Source organism: Pleurodeles waltl, chromosome 4_2 (genome assembly GCF_031143425.1).
Source record: "Pleurodeles waltl isolate 20211129_DDA chromosome 4_2, aPleWal1.hap1.20221129, whole genome shotgun sequence".
In the NCBI taxonomy this organism is placed as follows: Eukaryota; Metazoa; Chordata; class Amphibia; order Caudata; family Salamandridae; genus Pleurodeles; species Pleurodeles waltl.
This window is the reverse complement of record NC_090443.1, coordinates 609,144,827-609,160,421: the sequence shown is the minus strand read 5'-3', so window position 1 is coordinate 609,160,421 and position 15,595 is coordinate 609,144,827. Positions and strand designations below refer to the sequence as shown.

The window sequence follows — 15,595 nt, the reverse complement described above, 5'->3', positions numbered from 1 at the left end:
TTATATATATATATAAGGTCCCGTGACTCGAAAAGACTTCTTCGAAGAAAAACAACTTGTAACACTCCGAGCCCAACACTAGATGGCAGGAACTGTGCATAACGTGTATCTGCAGCTACACATGCCAACGAACATATATATTATACACACACACATTAAACCAAAAACACACAAATTTACCAGTTATAGTTAACTGAAGTAATTATAACTTGCGCCATGAACTATAATGCGCGTCCACACCATGCAGTGTTATAATAACTTACATAATTTCAGATGTCATGAGTGGAATTATCAATGCTATCACTGAACAAGTCACCGATGATGTAATATGTGAGGGTATAAGAAGTGCATGGCGAGAGAGACAGAGTGAGAGAGAATGCATTACAGGTAACCTTATAATTGTAATATAGTCTTATACATATTACACAAGTTACCCATTATGTATCTTTTATAATTTGTGTCTATTTTGGTGCAATTAACCTGAAAATGCAAAGGATTACTGAAAGCAGAAAGTGAAATGCTAGACTATACTGTGTGATGTCTATTATAAAAAATAATAAAAAACATATTTAATTATGCAGTTAAGACTAGAGTTTCGGAGACTGCTTTATCTTTATCAAAAAACACATTTGGCATGTGGCTTGCTATACAACATTGTACCCCTGTTGCATTTAGAATATTCAGGTTTCATGAACAAGCTGGGGCCAAAACAACAAGTAATGGTTAAGCTGATACATTTTTTAAGCTGTTCCCGTAAAGCTCAACTATAATGGGCCTTTATGCAATTAGAATGGCCACGTTTTGCTTATTTTCCCAAAATAGTTGCAAATTAAATAACGGGCAATGGTGAAGCTCTATAGTGTGGCTCAGGATTGTAATTATCACAGTGCAGTCACAAATGCACTGCCATGAAAAGAGAATTAGCTGGAAAGAAGAAAATCTAATTAAATCTAGACCTTCATTGGGCCCATGACCAAGATGGCGACAGTGTCAGCCGCTCACTGAACAAGTTCCGCTCCCAGGCCGATTCAAATCGTTCTAAATTGCGCCAATGAAGTAGTGGCTGTCAGTATTCACCTACACATGCCCTGTAATCCTGGGGGACCGACTGAGATTGCCAGAGGGAATAGGCGACAGAACGAAGAAGGCAAGAGAGCCGCAGCAAACTCCACTGCATCTGCGCGGGGTGCACTGCAGAGGTCGGGGCAGTTGGGCCTAAGGGGCACCCAGGCCTTTGAATACCCAAAAGAGCCGACAAACAAGCCTAAGATTCTGCTGCAAGGACTGAGAGGTAGTCCGACTGAGCCGGGGCTTCTACCCTTGCCTCTCTACAACTGGGCCCTGCCAAGGGTCGTGCCTTGGATTCTGGGCTGAGGCGCGGTCGTAGTCGGGACTTGCACACTAGGGGCCAGATGTATCAAAGGGTTTTACCCATTCTGTGACTATGGGAAAATGTGTTCGTACATATGGCCCTAGGTGTAGCACCTCGCCAGAGTCACTGACTGGGCCCAAGTCGATGCTGCACAGACACCGGTAAGGACTTACACCCTCACGCTGACGTGACTTTAGACATTTTGCTGGAAGCCAACTCCTTGTTACACATTCTGGGAAGGGACTTCAATGATCTTATGGCAGTGGAACTGGATAGGAGAGAAAATGTATTTCACAGCTATTTGATTTGTTAGACCTTTGCCCACCAAAACATGTTTTTTTTGTTTCTTACATGGACTGGTGCTGCTCGTTCCTGCAGACTGCCTAAGAAAACCTACATTGTGAAGCTGAAGTAAGTTGAAACACAGCTCCCTGAGCACAGTCGTTGTATGCCTTATCGAGTGGCAGATTATTTCACCATCTGCTGCTGGCACACAAGCTGTTTGGGCTCACATGCATGAACCTCGTACATGCTGAGTCAAGGGCAATGTGACTTCACAAGTCATTTGTAATAACGTTCGATAAAAAGGCTAGATGCCCTATTTTCTTAATGCATGCACGTTCTCATGTTGTTAAAACACCAGTAGTAAAATAAAACAGTATGTTATAGAGAGAATAAATCTCCTTACACATTATGTGTACCTATAAATAAATAAATATATATTACAGAGCTGCTGTTGTGCCGTTGCAGTTAAGATTGACACCTCTTATCTCCCCCAGACCAGTCTACACCAAACTTGAGGGGAAAATGTTTAGTGGTACAGGTAAAAGTGTGTTACATTTGGTACAGATTGGTCAAACTATTCAAGTTGTAAGGCGCCCCCCCCCCCCAAACTGTGTTTTCTATTACCAATAAAATAGGATTTCCTATACGATATTTTTCTGTGGGTTTTACTCCGAAAATGAGACACAAATGGTCACCAAATTTTAATAGGACAGCAGTGTTTTCATCACTTGGTGCGTTTTCTTGGTTTAGTGAAAAGCATTTCAGTTATTTTGGAGATATAAGGACTGCCCAGCATGCATGTCAAAGTATACATGTTCTACAAATAGTCTGCATACTCACTGTCCGTGGGCGAAATGAACACAGTGCATCCAGAATAAGGATATTTTGAACAGAAAGATTATTAATAAAGTACAAAAATAGAAAGATGTAAAAAGTTACCCCCAAAGCATTTCGGCTTATAAAAAGGTGCAAGGAACACAAACCGACACCTAAAGTTTAGTATCCAGATCATTAATAATTTTGCAGGCTGAAAAAACCTTCCTTAGCCTTTTTCCAACACTTTCTTGAAATAAATACCACTTAAAGTGAATTAAATGCACATGCAAACGAACTTGTTGTCTTACATTATTCCATTTCCGTTTCCAAAAGATTGATCTTTAGGTTCTTGAAGCGGCTGTACATTCACATATATATCTTTAATTTCTCTTCTGATGCACCTAACTGCAGCTGTTGCCATGTCTTTTGCTATCTAGCATTTTGCAAAGAGAATACAAAGTGTTAAAACCACATGGCATCTTATTGCCTGCATATGCAAACATTTGATGAAAACACTGTCTACTTAAAAATAATATAGTGTTCCTACAGTGTGAACCGTGAGTTTTTACTTCAACGTATAGACATTATTGAACCTTCAAGGCACTTATATACTATAAAAATACTTACTTTATATGGCAACACACCAGCAACAAATGCTCTTCCATATATTTTTGTCACAGTGCCTCGTTCAGTTAAATTTATTGGGGTCAACTTCTTGACGGGTGACGTTCTGACTATAACTTCCCCACCACCTCTAGGATAATAGCCTCTGTAAAGTTAAAGAAATACCATTAGGCTCCAAGAAAGTATGCAAAAACTACAACTGTCTGGAGACAATACTGCGTTGTGCAATATGTTTTTTATTTATTTGACCACATTTAACATTTGATCTCAAATATCTTCAATTTGAGCACAACTTGCGTACCTCAAAGAGTGCTTGGTTAAATGAAAGGCAATGCAGCAGTGCCGTCACATTATTACTGGCCATGAAGAAACGTACACATAGGTTGCTCCTACCAAACACTTTAGCTAAGTCCTATCTGAAACAGTGATGCAGGACTCATTTTTAATTTCAGTAGCACTCGTTTTGCACATTGTAGCTGAAAATTTCAGACATTACTCATGTAGTCTTTCCAATGTCTTCTGTGTGTAGACAGCATGTTGCCTGTACCTGAACGTTCTCCATGAATTCTCTCTGACAGACTGGATGCATTCAAGTGTGCCTTACCCAGTGTCCAAATACCAAGAATGACAGCTGGACTGGTGCACCTGTGATCAGTTCTTCCTAATCTACACTGGATTTCAAATTTGTTTGATCTGGATACACGTGTAATGTGCATGCCTTCCTCTGTTACAGTACTATATAACATAGGGCCTGAAGAGTCAATTCTAATTAAAGTTTTCAAGATAAACAATTCTGGACAGAAACTCTAAATGGATTTAACTGTTTAGAGATAGAGTAATGCATAAACCTTTTTCCACTTAACGGAGTAACTGACATGAGTAATAGTTATTAAGCTTCCCGCAGGAGGTAGATGAACTAAGGTGCCAGATCAGGAGGTTCAACTGTGTGGATTCTGGGTGTGTGCGCTGACCTTGATGCGGAGTGAGACAATTTGGCCTGAGTGGAAGGTTCTTGTGGGAACTGACTGATCCCACATAACACCCTGCGGAAGAGTAAGAGAAATATTTTGATCTTTCATATACTGAAGAATCTATGTAGAGGAGACCCCTTTTTTTTTTTTTTAGAAAGAAGCCATCACACACATTTTGTGGCACAATTCTCCTCACCTGGGACATAACATTAGTCGTGATGGGCTAAACGACAAAGTAGGAGCTCTGGATATTATACTTAGAATTGTTGCTAGATCAAAACAGATGAAGTAAAATTGTCTCGCATGTCAACTGAATTCATCTTTATCTCTGGCAAATCTTGCAAAATTAAAAATACATAGTGAGATGGCAACGGGGTTGTAATGACCCTCCAACCAGAAATACTATTCAATCAGCATTTTGATGCCAGTCATACGTGGCCAAATGGGTCAACAGCCTTCGCCAGGACTGTCAGAGCCCCACAGAGTCCTACACCTATACTATGTCAGTTGTATTCATGGAAGGGCAATTAAGAAAAACAAAAAACATGCAGTAGATACTGGCCTTGTATCTTTGTCGTCACGGGAATTATCCTGCTTTTTGTAGGCTCTTAAAAACAGGAAAAGAAGAAGGGGAACATCTTTTGTAGTCACACAGTTCTCAAGGGATGTATGTTTAATTTGCTGCACATGCCCTTCTCTTCCTCCAAAGATTGACTGCCCTCTTCAGGAGGAATAAATACCAGGCCTTTGCCTAGGTTGGGAGTACTAGTGTAATGGACATCTACCTCTTCTATCGGGACTAAGAGGGAGAAGTGGAAAAGTGTAGGCAAATATTCCTAACCATTTCATCCACAGTGCATTGCCCATGTACTGCGGGTGCAGCTACCAGGAGGCAATGTTTTGGTATTCTTCTTTTCCAGGAGTGGCACACAGGACTAGTGTTGATGTTTCCCACCACTAAACGTACTTCTGAACAACCTGTGGGTGGTATTCCCACTTGTGAACTTTTTCACGTGTCCTGCTGAGGAGGTCCACAAAGTAACTGTCCACTCCTGGCAAATACTCTAGCAACAAATGAAGGTTGTTGCGGGTTACCAGTGCCAAATCTCCTGTGCAGAGAACTCAGGGGAGAGTGGGTGCCACTGCAGCTACTGGGTGTAGATTATTTGTGTCATGTTGTCTGTCTTTATTACCACTGTCTTACCCCAAACAAGTGGAGGGAATTCTTTTGCAGCTAGTCTGATAACTACAAGCTCCAGGTACTTTATATAGTGCCTTTGGTGGTGAGCAGTTGAGGTGCCTAGTATTGTTACCTAAAGTAGCTCTCTCAAACCAGGCATGTGCTACAATCATTATGCCTGAAGCCATTTTCTCCAAAACGTCATCACTGTTTGAACAGTGGTGTGCCTAAAAAACAGACAGCAGGTATTGGAATGCCATCACCTCTGCTTTTCCTGTTACCACATTTAGAGTTGAGAAGGGCTGGACTTATTGTGAATGAAGAAGCAACTTTTTCACACTGATGGTGAAAACTAGACTGGGAAGTGGGAACACACAGCAAAGGAGTGGGTCGGGGTACAAGTCTCTGTGGATGACCCTCAGTGTCATAGGAGGAGGTCGTGGGCCATAAATACTATAATGGTGAGAGATAAGGAACCCAAGCCACCTAGACAGGGCCGTATGGACCGCTACACGAAGGTGGTGACCCCCTCCCTCCCCCCCACCCACCGGCTATTTGTTGGCAATTAAGTCCTCTAGGGAGGTACTGGAGGGACACGTGGGAGAAGTATAATCAGAGGTATCCCTCCAGTGCCAAGATTTGGTAGAAAGGGTCACCTCAGCAGAAACGCGCATATCAGACCTGGGAGGATACGGTCCAGAACCTCCATAAGGAAATGACCGAGACTAGGATCCTCAAAAAGGATATTATGTGGCGGCTGTAAGATGCAGAAAACCAGGCCTGCAGGAACAATCTGAGATTCGTGGGTTTCCCAGAAGGAACAGAGAGGACCAATGCGGGACGGTTTTTGGAAGCATGGCTGAGATGAATCTTGCCATCAGAGAAGTTTTCTACCTATTTTGTGATCAAACATGCTAACCAAGAGGACCTCCAAGGCCTATGATCGCCCGTTTCCTAAATTTCCAGGACAGAGACAGGATTCTGACAGAGGTACATAAGATGGGAGAGGTACTGAATGGGAACTCCAAAATTCTAATTTTTCCCCGATTATACCATAGAGGTCCAGAGGCAGCGGCGCACATTTAACTCTGTGAAGATCAAGCTCTGTAGCCTCCATTTGCAATACATGCTCCTTTTCCCAGGCAAACTAAAATTCGCGTTTCAAGGGGAAAAAACATTCTTCAAATCTCCAGAGGGTGCTTGGGAGTGGCTGGAGGAACGCCCTCAATTGTCCGGGAGAGGTGGCCACGAGACTGACAGAAGACCTGGGGACTCCGGGCCATGGGATGGCGGGACCGGTTGCACCCCAGGAGAAGGGGCTGGAGGCAGCAGAGAGGGGATGGAGACACACCATGGAGAGTGAGACAATCACCAAAGAGTGGAGCAGCATCATCTGGCTCTGAGGATAGTCGGATCCTGGTTATCCGGAAGAGAAACAGAAGGGAAGGCTCAGCTTCGGACACAGGGGTGACAGCCCTGGGTGTGGACACAGGGACGATATCAGGGTCTCCTCATCAGTTGGTGGCGGCCATCAATCGCATAGAAACTGAGGAAATGGTTCTTTGGGCAGAGGGTGAAGTCCAGACTGTGCAGGAAATGCAGTAACTAGGGGCTGAAGGAGCAGGAGCGGAACACACCATCCCGTGTAAGGACGAGGCGCAGAAGGTGGTGCTGGAACGCTATTTAGACATTACGCAACTTTCCTTGTTCTAAGGGTTGAGTCGGGGAGTCTTCCTTTGTGGAGGCGACCTGTGCGTTGTAGTTTTGTGTTGAAGAGGTGGGGTGGGGGGGGGCTCCAGACCTTCTCACGGGGACCTATGGGAGGTGGGGTGGGGAGGGGTGAAAGCTGGCTCTGTTGGGGGTTGTTTTTTGCCTGTTTATGCTGACTTTAGATATACCACAGACACGTATGCATGTTAGGTCTCGTCTTATGAATTGCTTGCATCTAGATGTCCCACCCACATGCCCGGAAGTAAGGGACGGAAGGTTCTTCCCCCGCTTAACGCAGTCCGCCTTTGAATACAATGACTCCCAGAAGTGATATCAGCCCCCTCCAATCCCCGGGGCTTTTCTGTGCTATCATGGAATGTAAACTGACTAGGGGACAGGGTCAAACGAGGTCTGGTGTCTCAGTACATAAAGAGAATGCATCCTGGTCTTTTTTTTTTTTTTTTTTTTTTTTTTACAGGGGACATATCTTAAGGGCACCAGGTGAAAATTGTTGGGTAGAGGGCCCTATGTTACGTTGGCACACACAGGTTACACCTCTGGCTCCAGGTGAGTGGCGATATTAATCCGTAAATTCCCCCCCTTTTATAGCACAAGACAGTGGGCAGACCCAGTGGGTAGGTATGTGGGGGTACAGGGGCATTAGGGTAGACAGAAAATACTGTTTGTAAGTGTTTATGCCCCACCGAGACTTCAGGCTCCTGTGTTGGACAAGCGGCAGAGATTCTATTGGCAGCATACTCCATGATCTACCTGGTGGGAGTTGATTTTAATGATGTAAGGGATATGGAGCTGGATCACTTAGGGATGTCTGGGGGAATGGGCCCACATACTCTATTGTATAGCTTTGCGGCAACACTGGGACTGTCTGATCTTTAGCGACGTGCCCATCCTACCAATAGGAAATACTCCTACTTTTCTGGGGCCCTTAGGGTCTTTTCTAGGTTGGACTACATTTTTGCCACCGTGGAGGTAGTGGGGGTTGTCCGCCAGGCAGACTATTTGGCCCGGCGTTTGTCGGACCATTTCCCACTGTTGGTATGGATTGGGAAACCAGACGGGCGATCCCAAAGATGGAAGCTTGGGACTTGCAGGACCACAAGGTGGCACATGGGCTTCAAGTAGACACTGAACTATATTTCCGGGAAAATGTGGGGACAGTTGAATCCTCGGTGGTACCCTGGGAGGCGTATGAGACAGTGATACGGGACAGTACGTGGAACTTCGTGGCACGGAAGATGAAAAAGGCATCTGAAACGCTGGAAAATACAGGCAACAACTCCTAGAAATGGAGGGGCCCTGGCATAGTTTCCAGCTCCTCCCGCCCTATGTCAATTGGAGTTAGTTAGAGCAGAATATAGCGAAGCAGTGGAGTCGGAAAGTAGAGCTCAATTGCGCACTGCCCAACACAGGCTATATGAAACGGGAGACAAGGCAGGGAAAATCCTGGTCTGGGTGGGTATGAATGAAATGGAAGTGAGGTGGGTAGATGAGGTGGTGACCCAGGCGGGGGTTCCGGTTTCCTCGAATACAGAAATTGCAGGGGCCTTCGCCGATTACTTTCGGGCCTTGTACCAGGCATGCCAGCTACATGATTCACACCACATAAGGGAATACTTACAAGGCATAGTGGTCCCAGTCTTAGATGCTGAGTCCCGGGCGACTTTTGAAAAGGATATTACCTTAGAAGAGGTTAAAACGGCCATGACAGGGCTGCGCTCAGGGAAAGCCCCAGGCCCTAACGGGTTCCCAGTGGAGCATTTCAAGAGGCTGGGCGATCTTTTGGCCTCACCCCCCCCCCCCATCTCCTTGCTATGTTCCTTGAGCAAAGAAGCCAGGGCACACTACACCCGTACCTAAGGAAAGCAAAAATAGTGGTCACTCACAAGGAGGGCCAACCTAGAACGTCCTGGGCATCCTATAGACTAATTTCCCTCCTTAATGTAGAAGTGAAAGTGCTGGCCACAGTACTACCGACGCGCCTTTAGGGAGCTATCGCCCCTTTAGTTCACAGGGACCAATCTGGCATTGAGGCGGTCCACGAGATATAATCTGAGGTGCACACATAACTAGATACCTACCATCATGCCATGCTCGGACCCACATATTTTGGGCTCTGGATGCTGAAAAGGCATTTGATGCGGTGCATTGGCCCTTCCTAGAGTGTACTCTGGAGAGATTCGGGGTGGGCCCCAAATACCGGGAATGGGTGTGACTGCTCTACTGTAATCCGGTGGTGCGGTCAGGGTTAAAGGGACCCTCTCGTCCGAGTTTTCTATCACAAGAGGCACCAGACAGGGATGTCCCCCTTGCTATTTACCCTCACCATAGAATCCCTAGCATGTAGGATCCTTACCCACCCCGAGCTGTATGGGTTCAGGCTGACATTGGAGGGAAGGGAGGAGGAACGCATCTCCTTATACGCGGATGATATACTGCTCTAAGTGGCGAAACCCCTAGATTCTCTGCCGAGACTCTTTCAGATTGTTGCAGAGTTATTCTGGGTACCAGATGAACTGGGATAAATCAGTGTATACGCCTCACTGGAGGACATGGTTCTCTACTCCCTTCCAGGTCAACTAAAATATTCAAGTGAGGGATTCAAGTACCTGAGCATATTTCTGACACATTAGGCGGACCTCTGTCATGCCTGTAATTTGGGGAGGGTGACTGGTATGTGCCGAGCAGATATAGAACGTTGGGGGGGGGGGGATCTCCCACTTAACCTGATGGGTAGGGTAGCCATACTTAAAATGATCCCCCTACCGAAGTTGCTATACGTCTTACAAAATAAGTATTACCAGATCCCACTGGGGTTTTTCCTGGCCCTGGAGCGGGATGTACAGGCTTTTCTATGGGAGAAGAGGCACCCACAAATTGCGCTCAAAACCCTGCAACATAATGAATAATGGGGCCTGTCCCTGCCGGATGTGGAAGCATATTATTGGGCTGCACACCTGCTCAATGTTAACGACTGTATGTTTGCCCCCGGTGATCATTCTACCTTAAGGTTGGAGAGATTACAGAGGGAGGGGAGATCGTGCCTTCAATACTCATATGGAGGTGGGGGGAGTGAGGTGGCTCCTGCACGCAACACAGGTGGCTGTTGGAGCCTGGTCTAGGGTCACTAGGGTGCTGGGATAGATGTGCAGACCCACCAGGATGACCACTCTGTGGGAGGGAGGCTGGCTGCCGGAATTTGGCAAATTGACCGGATTCGAGGCGTGGGATCGTATTAAAATCTCCAATTTAGGAGATGTGTTGGAAGGAGGGATTTAATGCCCTTTGAATGAATACAGGCCGCATTTGGGCTCAACAAGACGCAGTTCTTCTACTATGCTCGACTGAGGCATGCTTGGAGGGCAGAGGGCCTCCAGAGAATGGAAATACCAGAATATGCCCCGTTGAAAGGTAGACTGTTGACAGAGCAGTTAAACGTCAAAGCCGTCTCTATGGTGTACAGGACCATTAACAATAATATGCGGAACACCCTTTGTAGATTACGCAGCCGGTCGGAGGCTGACTTAGGGGAAAAAGAGGATACAGACTGGGAAGCAGCATTGATGTTTCCCTGAGAAGTAGCCATCAGGTTCAGGCTGTGACTAATTCAGTGTAAGATCCTTCATAGGGTTTACTATGATAGGCAGCATCTGCATACTATGGGGCGGGCACAACACCCAACTGTATACGATGTCAGGGGCAGATCAGCACCTTTTTCCATACCATACTGGGTTGCCCCGGACCTCAGGAATACTGGGTGAAGATCGTGGGGGTGGTCTCGGAGTGGAACCCGCTTGACCCCATCTTTATCCTCCTTGGAGTACCCAATGATGTGGATGTGCCCAGGGTTGGTGGTGGCTAAGATGGATGTTACCCATCTGTGGGGAGCACAGCTTGGCCCAACGGTAGACACGTGAAGGAGAGGGATGGATGGCTTCATGATGGCAGAAAAGGTAACATACACACACAGAGGCTGTCCGAGAAAGTTTGGAAGGGCATGGGGAGCTTGGATGACCATTCACTATCTATGTAGGGAGGTATTGACTGTGGTCCCACTGGAGTTCGACGAGGACTGTAAACTAATGGATGGATGCTGGAGAATAGAGACCAAATCTAGAATTGCTTAAGGATATGTGAGTGTCTGTGGGAGTGGGGAGTGTGGGGTTCATTGTTGTTTCTTTTCTCTAACTTGGTGCCAAAGTACAGTGTTGTTCTGTATACATTTTTTTGATCTGGTATGCACCAGTTGAAAATTCAATAAAAAGAGTTTAAAAAAAAAAATATGAAAGAAAGAAAAAAGGTTGGAATTCTAAGTTACCCAGCATAGGGTAAGTAGGTTTTGGTGTATGCCGGGGAAACACTCACTCACTCACACTATAGCCCTTCCACACACTACTGCACACATTCCAAAAAGAAAATAAATACAAGGCCACAAGGCATACCTGTTAACTGCTCATTTAGTATGGACATAAGGACTCTTGAGGTCCAGTATACACAGGAACATAAAGGCTCATCCATAAAGGCTCTTGGTAATAAGGCTCTTTCTCTTACACACTAACATCAGTGCTGGGAAGCGACCCCAATGCAGAGCTGCATGTATAAGAAGGATTTTTCAAGAGCTAGTTTTTCAGCTGGAAAGTATTGTAATACGCTTTACATGCCAGTTTTTGTCTTTGATTATGGGCCTGATTACAACTTTGGAGGAGGTGTTAAATCCGTCCCAAATGTGACGGATATACCACCAGCCGTATTACGAGTTCCATAGGATATAATGGACTCGTAATACGGCAGATAGTATATCCGTCACTTTTGGGATGGATTAACACCACCTCCAAAGTTGTAATCAGGCCCAATATGCCCCCAATGAGCATGCATGCTTTGTAATGCATTCTACATAGCTTTGCATTTCTCTTGCAGCATAGTATTCAGCAGCGTGGAGCAGGTGTTAACCAGCAAGGAAGACAATGCTGCTCATTCAGATGCTGAAGCTGGATTGCGAAGCCTTGCGCGTATCTGCTTCATATGGCCTCCGAGACTTTAGCGTCTCTCGCGACAATGGATCTACCCATCGGGTGTTTCCTTGTCATTGTGTGCTTGGAAACACTTCCGACCGATGCACAAGTGTGTGGGCATGTCAATGGGTATGGCTTTTCCTCACACCTACTGCTCTAGCCCTTAGGGCCACACATGGCTGAATGGGGGACGAGGACCAAGCAGCCATTGATAGGGGTCTCTGACCTGAGCCCACGGTTTTTACAACACCCCTGTTTTAGTGCCTGCAGGAAGCAGATCTGGGACTGGGGGAATATAGGGCACCCCCAGATTTGGTGATATAGGTATCATTTTGTATTTTTTCAGGCATCTGGATGAACTAGGTTACAAGCAGCGGTTATTCATCAAAACAACATTCAAGTAGCCTAAATCCTAACACCCTAAGCCAGGCATGGCTGCGTAGGAGGATGCAGGTACTAATAACTCTTTCTTCTATAGCCACAGCGTTGCGTGTACATCTAATATTGGCACTGCTGATCGTTTGTCCCTGAGCAACAAACTCCTGTAAGCGTTTACAATGAGCCTGTGGGAGGTGCTTTACCGGCCCCTCCTTTTCATACCTGTTGTTCTGGGTGTACCTTTGTACCTGTAGAGGTGGTACACTGAGTTTAAAATAGGCCAATGAGTGGATGTGACAAGTTTTACATGCTTCCCAGTAGTGTCAATTCGCTTAGACTTCTTATCAGGTGGAGGCACATCCCATGCAACCCGAGTCGAAGCCCTTTTACAGGCAGTGTGAACAATTAGGCACTTGCAGGTAGACCTTCCACAAATATAAGTCAGATTGGAGGGATAGGCTTACACCTTTTCCTCAGCTTGAAGAGTGGCGACCCTGGCCTTTACTGGCTCCTTTAAGTTGTCAGTGGTGGGCGTGTGGACAAGCAAAATGGCTGGCAGGGGGTGAACTATTGATGCTCTGGCTGCCTGAGATACATCTTGCTTCATCCTGGGCTGAAACTGGTGTAACTCCAATAGAAAATGTAGTCTGTCAGGGGGCATAGCTAGCAAAGATGGCCGCCTGAATGTGCCCTTAGGAAGCTCCGGCTCCCTGCTCATTAAATCCTGCATTATCCTGTTCTCTCCTCAATCATCCGGACAGCAGCTTCATGCCGCTGCGCAGCTGAACACCCATGCCTGATCTGGGTGCTGTTTGGGGTCTGTTTGCACCCCGGATGACTGATTGCTGGTGGATGCCACCTGCGGCCTGTTGGGCGTAGCAACTTCGCCAGGCCAAGAGACTCCAGACACCGGATGCTAGGGGACTCTGCAGGTCGGTACTGCGGTGAGAGGGGGCCCCTGGAGAGAGACTTTGCTTTACGGCAGGAGTTTGATGGTGAGGGCAGTGCGCCAGACCCCCTGTACCATTTGCAGCTACAAAACTGTGTGTCATATTGAGGCGGTAGTCTGGAGAGGCAGGGCAAAGGAGGACTCCTGGCAGTTTACAAGCACTGTACTGTGTTGCTCATCTTTCATCTTTACAAGATGGGTAAAGACAGTCCCCAACTGCAATCGCAGGGGAATACTATTATGCATGTCACTACATCTCGTTGGCCACTCATAGAATTACTTGTTCAGAACATCTGTCTGTTTAGAGCACCTGTCTATGCTGGAGCCCTCACAGAAGCAGTAGGAGGAGCCCTCCCATGCTGCACTTTTAGAGGCAATACAGGGGGGTTGAGAGTGGCCCTGAAGGGACAGATTGCAGCAGTGTCCTTAGAGGTTAACCTGTTGAGGGCCAACCTCTGCTAAGTAGCTGACAAAGTTGAGAATGCTGAAACCAAAATAACTACTCTGAAGACTGAAGTAAAGCAACTTAAAAACATGTTGCCCAGTTGCTGACTGTCTTGCATACCCTGGAACACAGAATTGAGAATGCTAGAGGGTGTTCCAGAAGGAATAAATGTGCACCCGCTGGGCTTCCCTGAGCGGGTGGAGGGTCAATCTGCTGAGCACTTCTGGATAAACTGGGAGAGGACTGTGTTGTGCCCTAAAGATCTGTCTGCTTTCTTCGTCACTGAAAGAGCTTATAGGGCACTGGTGCCGGTCCCAAAGACTGATGCTCCTCCAAAGGTGTTGTGTTTATTGCTAGAATCTTGAATTTTATGGACAGGGATGGGATCCTGAGAACAGCAGTATAGCCTTATACTTGGATTACACACAGAAGGTGCAGGAAAGGCGCAAGTCTTTTCTTGAAGTTAAGAGGAAACTACATAAGACATATAAGCTTTTATATGCAGCCAAACGGGGCTATTGCCTCAGGGAGGTCTCATTTCTTCGAACGCCCTGAGGATGTCTGGTCCAGGCTAGACATGCTGGATGTGCGCCCTGTCCGGGGTGGGGTGGTGTCCTGTTGGACTTGGGTCTGTTGGGGGTTTTGTGTTGGAGCTATTGCAATTATGTCACGGGGGTGTTAGGATTTGTCCAACAGGGGTTATTTTACAATGTGAGCCATAGGAAAGTTTAAGATCCTTATATGGAATGTGCAGGGGCTAGGATCTTATAAAAAGTGATACAGGGTGCACTTCTCCCTTATGAGACACAAAGTGGATATTGCTTGTTTGCAGGAGACTCATCTCAGATCGGGAGGTGGCCAAACTACGCAAAGTGGAGGGGCCAGACGTACAGTGCTTATTATTCCACTTTTTCCTCAGGGGTACTCATTTGGAATGCGCCAAAGGTTCCATTCGCAATGACATATATGGAGGCGGATGTAGAAAGGAGCTATATCTTGATTCAGGGCAGGCTTGCTGGGGAGGAGGTGGTCCTGGTAAATACTAAGGGGCCCCATTTCAACAATGATGCTTTTTATCCAGAGGTGCAGTATATTGTTGCATCAGTGCTCGATACAGAGTGCTGTGAGAGGGGGGCTTTAATTGCGTGGCAGATGAGGCACTGGATAGGCATCCACCACGGCAACACACTACTTCTACAATTACAGCAGCCCTCAGTGAGGCTGAAGTACACTTGGGTCGCCAAGATGTTTGGCAAGCTAAACATCCCTCATCCAAGGATTATACTTGTTACTCTCCAATGCATGGACCTATAGCAGGCTTCATTGCATTGTTATGACAGCTTTGTTGGACCCTGATGTTATTGAGATATTGCACCATTCCCACCATTTATCGGATCATGCTCCAGTTTACATCGAATTGGCATGGGGGTGGTGGGGGTAAGCAGACTCTGGGGAACTGGAGGCTGTCCACTGAGGTCCTGAAGGACCCTGAGACAAGGGAAACGTTATCTGGGGGCAATAAGAGACTTCTTCAAGCTCAATGGGTCTATGACCCAATCTTGGGCAACCGAATGGGAGGCCCTGAAGGCAGTGCTCAGAGGCCGCTGTATCGGTTGATCATGTGGTGTGCGGCCATCCTTACATTCTGAGTTCCTCCAGAAGGAGGATGGCCTAGCACAGGCTCAGCAATTGGCACCAGATGGTAGGGATGGGCGTCGGGAGGAGTTGCGACTCTTGCGTGCAGTCACAGTGGTTAGGAATGAGCTGGTGCAGTCTATCCTTACATGGTATTGACAACGTCTTCATAGAGAAAGGAACAGAACCAAGCACCTCCT

General features: G+C 46.4%; 1 protein-coding gene across 1 annotated transcript in view; it reads right to left on the bottom strand.

The window, feature by feature from the left end:
• The window catches only part of RTCA (RNA 3'-terminal phosphate cyclase), an 89,992-nt gene that overhangs the window by 20,491 nt on the left and 53,906 nt on the right, over positions 1-15,595 (bottom strand). Inside the window, exons 7-8 of the mRNA XM_069232171.1 lie at positions 3,101-3,242; positions 2,782-2,906 (exon numbers count right to left, since the gene is read on the bottom strand). Of these exons, the coding sequence (XP_069088272.1) occupies positions 2,782-2,906; positions 3,101-3,242 (267 nt within the window). The remainder of the gene's footprint in view (positions 1-2,781; positions 2,907-3,100; positions 3,243-15,595) is intronic.